The sequence below is a fragment of the Prionailurus bengalensis genome, chromosome C2, assembly GCF_016509475.1.
Source record: "Prionailurus bengalensis isolate Pbe53 chromosome C2, Fcat_Pben_1.1_paternal_pri, whole genome shotgun sequence".
Lineage (NCBI taxonomy): Eukaryota > Metazoa > Chordata > Mammalia > Carnivora > Felidae > Prionailurus > Prionailurus bengalensis.
This window is the reverse complement of record NC_057350.1, coordinates 108,208,448-108,217,279: the sequence shown is the minus strand read 5'-3', so window position 1 is coordinate 108,217,279 and position 8,832 is coordinate 108,208,448. Positions and strand designations below refer to the sequence as shown.

Below are 8,832 nucleotides of genomic sequence, written 5' to 3'. Positions count from 1 at the left end.
CTTGAAAGTAGTGGCTGCATGAAAAAGTGGTCCTCTAGCTTCCTGCAGCACACTGTCCCCTGTTCATCAGAACCTATTGCTTCAGGAGTGTTTCCTATGTATGTGTGCCCTTCTGCTGTGTCTGTGCCACTTTTGCCTTTAGCCCAGTGATCTGCAATGACTCTCTTTGCCTATCGTGGGCGGGGTTTGGTTCCTGTATTGTTAGTGAACAAGGCTGAGGCTGCCTTGGGCTTGACTTAAGTCAGACTAGGAGTTTGCCAGAGATGTGGTAGCACCAAACTGTTGGGTGCTTTGGGGATGGATTCTTGAGAACTGCTTTGTCTCCTAACGTCTCCACTGCATACTTGTCACTGAAGAAAGACAAAAGGATCTGTGCATTTTTGCCAATGTGAGGACATGTCTAATATAGTGATATTTCTTATTTGTGCATCTGCTTCAACTGAGCATCCCACACAGGTGGATTAAATCCTGGCATGATGGAAACCATCTGTGTCCTTTTCTTGACAGTGACAGGAAGAGGCAACTCAGGGGCAACAATGCATCAGTTGCCCCAGAAGCAGGTTTCTCTGGCCTGTGTTTCTTCCATTTTATTCTCTGTTCAGTAGATGTGCTTTGTACGTCAGCACAAACCTGAAAATGGCTCAGGAGACACTGTATTGCCTCACATATTGACAAAAGCACTATCAAGCTATTAAACATGGTTTCACTTAAATTTGGGTGGAAAAAAAAAATTCCTGAGGTAATTTGGGAGATAGTGAGTATAAGGATCTATCGGGCTTTAGTTTTTGGTTTATATATACAACTATTCCTCTGTGAGGTGCAATGCAGATGAAAAAACCGTGATGTTGCTATCAAGCTGCTGAAAACAGTGTGCCCACCCAGATGGGCCCTGATTTGAGAGACAGGGCACATCCCGCTTGGATCCCCTGTAGCCAGGCCTGGCAGTTCTCACACGTGGCTTCATTCAAATACAGAAGGTGAAGCATAAGTTGATTAATAACTCATGTGACTAATTCCAGGCTAGCTCTACTCCAAGGTTATGCCTCACCTGATGATTGCATACCCTCAGGAGACTCCCCTTTTCTTCTTAAGGATCTAACAATGCAGTTTGCTGGAGGCCAGGTAACAAAGCAGGATGAAACAGTAGGCTCCAGTCAGTCACAGATTGTGCATTCCAAAAGTTGGAGCAAGATTCTCAAAGTTGGATTGGCTCTTCTGCATTTCCAAAATCTTTTAAATCCTATCAGTGTAATCACCTGATGCTGAAACCCCTGAATACATCCGGAAATTCTACTTTTGTGCAAAGAGAAAAATTTTTAAATGGAGTCAATTTTTAGACAAAACCAGGACAGGATGAGAGAGAGGATCCTAGGGCCTGAGGTCAATAGGGTACTGTGGCTGTCTTATCATTAACACCCTAAACATTTCTATATCTTATATATTCTCATGAATCTTTATCTAACCAGAGACCAAGTTCTCCACACAGAAAATGATGTTTTTTTTTCCAGGGCAAAGTTCCTGCTACTTCCTCTTTATTGCAATTCCCTCCTCCATAGGTGTCCAGGACCCTAACTTCTGCCCTCAGGCCCACCTGGCAATGTCCTTCAGTAACTTCATGTTTCTTTTTAGAAGGAGGCTGGACAGAAATACATATATGTCTTCCCTGCTAGTTTTGGTATTTGGGAATATGGCTCTATGAGAGTTTTAGAAAGTTGAACAGATTCACTCAAATTAATCAGTTAATAGCTGCTTAGACTACTACACTTATTCTTGGGACATCTGAGCTTTAGTATTCTTTAAAACTAAAAGAAAGACTTTCAAATGGTGATATTTTCAGTGTTAGAAACAAATAAGAAGGGTATTATATCTCAGTAAGGGAGCCTGACTGACATTTATATAGGTAATTTGGTCAGGCTGATCTTAAAGGAAATGGAATAATGAAATCAAGAATATCAGAGCAGAAAGGAGGTATGCCTGTGCAAGGATGCTATTTTTGAGGAGAGAAAACAGACCCAGAGAAACAAAATGACTTGCCAAACTGCACCAGAGACATTCCGTGACCTCCATCATTATTTCTGCCCTTGATTCTCTCTTGATATGTAACTACTTGAATCCAGACTACATGTTCTAGCCTCCCTTGCAGCTAGGTATGGTCATATGTAGTTCTGTTCTATGGTAGCAATGGGATATGAATAGGAGGTTGTGTTTGACTATGTGGAAGAGTCCTTCTTTTTTTTCACCTTCCTGCTGACTGAAATACTGACTTGATGGGTGGAGACGAGTAGCCACCTTGGACCATGACATGGAAGTCATGTGTTTTCTATTGTGTTCAAGGAAGGCAATGCAATAAAGTAGAAGGAACCTGGGTCTCTGAAACCTGTATTTCTAGGCTGACTGCTTTCTAGACTTCTTTATGTATAAGAGAAATAGATAACTGTATTTGTTTAAGTCACTATTATTTTGAACTTTGGTGTTACTCTCAACCATACCTAATCTAAACTGTATCAGTATCAGCTGTATCAGTAGTCTGGAAAAGTCTTAATTGATTCACATGGCTTGATGGAGAAAGGCATAAAGAGTGATGGACAAGACCTGATTTTAAGTCTAAGATAGAATATGCTTTAAATACTTGACATCATGAAATCTCAAATACTGATCCACTAACAGCTGCATAAGAATTACCTGTCAGAAGATCCCACAAATCCAGATTCCTAGGTTCCTTTCCTAGAGATTCTGATTTAGTAGATTTTCTATGAGGCCCGAGAACTTATATTATTAAAAAAAACTCCCCATGTAATCCTGATATCCAGGTACATTTGGAAAGTATTTGATCTAGAATTTTATTTGTTGAGAAGGTGAGTCAGAACCACGAGAAAAAAAATTTTCTCCCCCAAACATAGATGTCTTCATGGACATATGAGAATGAGAGATGGGGGAGGGGCAAATATTTTGATTCTCTGAATTGTGAAATAAGTGATTCCACTGGCCATTTGGATCCCATCTTCTCACTGCACCCACCTAGGGTCATGCAAAAGTCACACTAACAGGCTACTCTCTGTCAGGTTAGCCTTAGTTCAGGTAAACCTACAGTGACATAATTGTATGTGGTTTGTGTGTTTTTTGTTATTGTTTTAACAGGTAACATTTTCTGTGGGAAGTTTAATCACTTCTAATGTGCATTACTACATATTAATGAATCATAAATGTATTTGTGATGAAAATAACTACCATTAAGGTGCAGGAAGAGTTAACTTTTTTAAGATTCCAGGGTCTCACACATCACAGGTTGAAGTTTTTGGTGCATATAAAAATTTGCAAGGTCAGCAGATTCCATCAAACAGCTGTCAGCTGAAGTTGTCCTAAAAGCACTTGGGCACTCTAGTGGGTTTTCCTGGCAGCCAAGGTGACAGGCACGGGAAAGTGTTACCAGAAGGCAGATGGTGGCAGGCGTGAGACATTCCCAGCAGCAGTGGATAGAGAGGGATTATACTAAGCAGCATGTCCACACCAAAGTAATCCTTTTACAAGATCCCCCCATCATGTTGACGGTTACAGGCTGCTTGGCAGCTCAGCTCTCCCACCTTCGTCTGGGAAGCTAGAGGACAAAGGCCCTCCACCAGAAGGAAGCCTCTCCTTCACTAGGCCCTCTGCAAATCTCAGCAGAAATAAAATAAAATAAAACAGAACCACAGATCCATTCTAAGACAAACTTTGAAAAGAGTGCCAAGGATAGCAAAGATCTAATTCCAGCGGGGTCACCAACTAACCCAGTCTCGGTCTGGGTAAGTCATTCAACTTTTCTTGCCTTTAATTTTCTCTTGTGTAGAATCAAGAGGTTGGACTTGATGGACTATGGATTCCCTTTTAAGAGTTGTACGATTTTTATAACTATATTATATGTAAGTGGCTGAAAATAAAAGCTTCCCTCTATCAATTATATATTTACTTTTATTTTAAAAAGATAATAGTCCTAAAGCCCAATATAAAATCATCAGACAGACATGCATGCGTGCACACCCTTCAGAACCTGAATTTCTGGAAATCGTTTCTCGGTCGCCTAATCCCCACAAACTGATGGCATCCTGTTGTTCCTGCCAAAAGATCCTACTATGCAAATATTTAGGCTAGGCCTTTTAAACAACCATGAACATTTATTTCACTCTTCCAAGTAACATCATCTGGAGGGCTCAAAATACACCAACGAATGCAGGCACTTATTGACAGTATGGCTATGGGATCTTTTAATCAGTAGTGTTTGAGGCCTAACCCTATGCTTACTGATGGTTTCCTCAGTTAAGCAGAACTACAACCAGAAATGAGTTGAAATTCTTTTACTGGTTATTGTTATTACAAAGTGGTCTTAATCTGTCATAGTGCTTCCTCCATTTTAATCCTTTCCCTTCCTCAGGTGACACTCCAGCAATGAGATCCTTACTTCCTGAACCTTCCACCTAGCTCTGCTATAATGTGTCCTTGATCCAAAGGCCACTGTCCATGCAAAAGTTTTGAAAGAAAAATGGGAGCTCTCAGAAGTTCCAGGACCCATTTGCAGCTCACAGAGGCCCCAGTGGATTAAGTGCCAATGGAATTTAGAGAAAAAAAAAAGTCAAACTTACTTCATCCACATGCCCCACAGCTCCATAGATTCTGGCCATTTGTCCGATGAGGTAGGGGAATCTCTCACCAATCTCTTTCAGCATTGGAAGAAAACTGTTCAAAGCCACAGGTTCATAGCCTGCTATCTCTATGAGGATGTTTAGGATGACATCATTATGGGTTGAGTCTTTCAAATGTCTGATTAGGAAAGGAATACACTTCTGAACCACCTATGAAAAGAAAAGAGAGAGGAAGAGAAGAGAAACAAAGAGGAAAATTAATTAAATCAGGACTAATTTAATATTTTTTGATTTTATGAAATCTGAAGTCAACACATTCTGGGATTATTGCCCTCACTGGAACTCAAGCAAATACAAGTCTGAAATTTAGAATTTACAATAAAATTTCAGAGGCTTCAGTTTGTTTCCCTTTTTCATTTCATCTGTGCTCTGCTATTGAAGAGTAACAACATTACATTATAAAATGTTTAGAAGCTGCTATTCATAAGTCAAGTTTTGATATGTTATATCCTCACCAGAACATTAAATTTCCTCCAATCCACCATAAAAGTGCGACTTAAAGGGCAATATAAATATGCAAAAGATACTTGATGACTTCAATGAAAGCCTTCAAATTGGAGAAGTATGGTTTGGAAATATTTAATAATAAAAATAAGAAAGCAGGAAACAGCCTTTAAATTTGCTTCAATATTCCATTTTGATCACAAAAAAGTACTAAGAAAGAATATTACTGAAGTAAAATAATTTCTACCATATTCCTGACACCCTATATGGCTTTCTTGATTTTGAATGCTTGTATTAATATAAAGATGCAATAATTCATATTGAAGAAAATGTGACTTTTTGTGGACTAAAGTCACTATGTTAATACACAGACACATTGCACACTGACAACTTAATGAATTGTTTTGTCTGCTAAAATAAAACAATTAGAAAGGACAACCCGTGGAAACTGAACAGTAAAAATAAAAACAATTTGCCCATCTATACTTCTATGCTGATTTTTTAGTTTGTTGTTGGTTTGCTTTTTTGGTTGGTTACTTTTTTGGTAAGGTGGACTTGAAATGTAGCTTCCAGTATTAAAACAGAATCTGATACTCAGCTCAACCTGCTAAATTTATAATCCACCCTTTGCCAAAACCCTGCTTCTCTCACTTCCCTCTCTAGCTTCAAGTGTCTCTTTTCCCCATGAATGGCACCATTATCTACCTGGCTACTCAAGTCAGAAGTCTGGGAATCATTCTTGACTGTTCTTTTTCCCTTATCATTAGCCTCCTCCAAACAACCACCAAGTCCTACTGATTCCACCTCCCAAGTATGCCACAGATCTGTCCACTTCCATTAATTTCCATTCATTTCTCCATTCACTTATTTACAAATATTTATTGAGTCCTTCCTATTTGCAAGGTAGTATTGTAGGTGCTAAAGCTGCTAATAAGTCTAGCAGATTCCTGCCATAGTGGAATAATTCACTGCCTAGTAAATGAGACATTTCATGAAACGAGTAATTTTAATAGAAATGCATAATTATAAATTTTAATAAATGCCATATAGCAAAATACAAGGTGCTGTGACAGACTATCCTGGGGCCCTAGGTTAAGCTGGCATCAGGGAAGTACTCTCCCAGCAGGCACATCTAAGCTGAGACCACTGATCCAATTATCCTGAACTTGGGTTATTCCAACAGCTTTCTAACTCTTCTCTCTGCCATCAGCCTTGTCCATCCAATTCCTTCTCTACCTTGTGGCCTCAATAGCAACCCTTCCTCTGCTTAAAATAGTTCACTGATTTGCCATCGATCTCAAGATAGAGGCTTAACATACCTTTTCCAAACTGATGCCTATCCATTTTTCTAGATGTATCCCCCATCCAGATCCCATCAGATATCATAGCTCAACCATGTTGATTTTTCCAAAATGTTTTCTTGACCTGCTAAGATTTCTCTTGCATCTAGGGTTGTACTCACGTGATTCACTCTGCCTGTAATTCTTATTGCCCCTTTTTTTCTGGATACTCCTTCTCATTCGTAAGGCTTTGGATTAGCTGTTGTTGCCTTTAAAAGCCTTCCTCCACTCCCTTCTCTTTCCTCCTCAATCCAGTGCCCTGGCTGAAGTCCCTATCACACCCTACATGGCTCCCAGCAAACCCTTCTCATGCCTTCTTCATATTGCTAGTCTAGATGTTTGTTTTGCAGGCTGGATTAAAAACTCTATAAGAGTTTGTACCCCATTGTATAGCCAAAGCCTAGCACAGAGCCTGGCCAGAAACTGAGTCAATAAATATTTGAGGAACAAACCAAACGAAGAAAAATCTAAATGGTTTTACAGGCTAGCATTTGAATAACCTCCACACCCCACCCCATAGTGTTGAATAGTTGTATATGTTTTAATGGATATATTGTCACATGTCATATACAACATAACTAACAGGGACATGAAAGCAGACATTTTGAGAGGACTAAAATTATCCTACATATAAATTTAAACTGGATATTCATATCCAGTACTTATGGAGGAAGGGCCAGGGCTAGTTTCTGATATACAGCATACATGACTGAACAGGTCTACAAATGTTGCCTATGCATTTGGGAATGGTTGTATGTCCTTCCGGAGAAACCAAGAGAGATCCCTGGCACATAAGGTAGAAGTGTCAGCCAGCTGCTCTAGGTCAGGGCAGCATATTTAACCTGAGTCTTTTAGTAATGGAAAATGCTTACACATTTCCTGCCCCATTCTATAAAATTCTATTTCCTAGTCCTTACCCTTCATGTCCTATTTCTGGAACACGAAGGTCTCTGTGACATGTGCTTCCAGTCATGCCAATTTTATTTAAACTCCAGCCATACATCCCAAGCCATACAAGAGTATACTATATGTACTGTACCATAAAGAAAAAGAAAAAGAAAAAGGAAAAGAAAAAGAAAGAAAGGAAGAAATAAAGAAGAAAAGGAAAAGGAAAAGAAAGGAAAAGAAAAGAAAGGAAAAGAAAAGAAAGGAAAAGAAAAGAAAAGAAAGGAAAAGAAAAGAAAAGAAAAGAAAAGAAAAGAAAAGAAAAGAAAAGAAAAGAAAAGAAAAAGAAAGAAAAAAGAAAGCTGGCTCGAGACAAATATATATGCTTAGGCACAGTTGAATCCATTGAAGCAAAGAGTAGAGAAGACTTGAATAGTGTAAATAAAGTAATTTTACTGATTAAACAAAAATTTATTATTTTGTGGTTTCCTGATAACCCAAAAGCTTGTCATGATGGTGACAGAAAAGACAGATATTTCTTGAAGTTTATCACACACATGAAAGGAAAGTGGCGCTTTGGGCTTTAGACAGATTATTCTTAGATAAGAAGGAATTTTATTTTCTAAATACAGGCATTTCCTCAGGCTGGTCTCTTTCGTGCTGCCTCACTAGGGAGCTGCTTCATATCTCAGAGAGGGCCTTTCATCACTGAGAGCAGAGCAGCCACTAAGACAGCATAGATGTCTAGCAGAGGGCAAGCTGACACGGCCTTTGTTGAGACCATAACCTCATGGCATGGACCGCCGAAAGAGCTTCCAAGCTGTCCTATCTAATCATGTCAAGACTTCAAAGGTTTGTCATGGCCTACGGCTGGGATCCCAATGCCATGGCATTCCAGGGTCTTCACTGACTGGCATATCTACTGCCTCTTCCACCATGAACTCTGACCCAGCGACATGCCACCAATCACCCACAGTGGCTTAAACATGGAGAGGATGCTCATGCTTTCAAAGCCCACCTCAAAGAGCTCTACTTCTGGGAAGCCTTCCCCATAGCCCACCCTAACACATGCAGGACCTAGGGCTAGAGTGCAAATAAAGGGCCTTACACCACACACTCAAATACTCAGGTGCTACCCTCTACCTGACACATGTGCCTTTATAACAATCTTGGAGGCCTGATTTGAATTTGGAATTTTTGGCCTGTATAGAGGGAACAGAAAGAAATGACCTCTAGGCCCCATTCCTTGCCCCTCTCTTCTCTTTCTATTCCTGGCTTTGTCCTGCAAGGAGTCTTGTATGCATGTATATGAATACCCCAGCCCACAAATGCAAGTTCATCTAAAACACCCCTCAGGCCTGTGGGGTCATGCTGTTGGCACGGCCTGTCCTTGGGAGAACAGATCCAGGGGCCAGGCCTGTTGAAGCCTTAGAAGGCGGACAGAGATGTACAGGAAAAGAATTCCAAGGTCCCAGTGACCTGGACTA

The 8,832-nt window shown here is 40.0% G+C and overlaps 1 protein-coding gene and 1 long non-coding RNA gene across 3 annotated transcripts in view; one reads left to right on the top strand and one right to left on the bottom strand.

The window, feature by feature from the left end:
- The window catches only part of VEPH1 (ventricular zone expressed PH domain containing 1), a 249,409-nt gene that overhangs the window by 167,659 nt on the left and 72,918 nt on the right, over positions 1 to 8,832 (bottom strand). For both annotated transcript variants that reach the window (XM_043595043.1, XM_043595042.1), the window contains exon 6: positions 4,617 to 4,826. In XM_043595043.1, coding sequence (XP_043450978.1) covers positions 4,617 to 4,826 — 210 coding nt within the window. The remainder of the gene's footprint in view (positions 1 to 4,616; positions 4,827 to 8,832) is intronic.
- LOC122491808 lies at positions 3,515 to 5,605 on the top strand. Its single transcript, XR_006299447.1, has 2 exons — positions 3,515 to 3,782; positions 4,409 to 5,605. It is a non-coding gene; the product is annotated as an uncharacterized LOC122491808 (long non-coding RNA).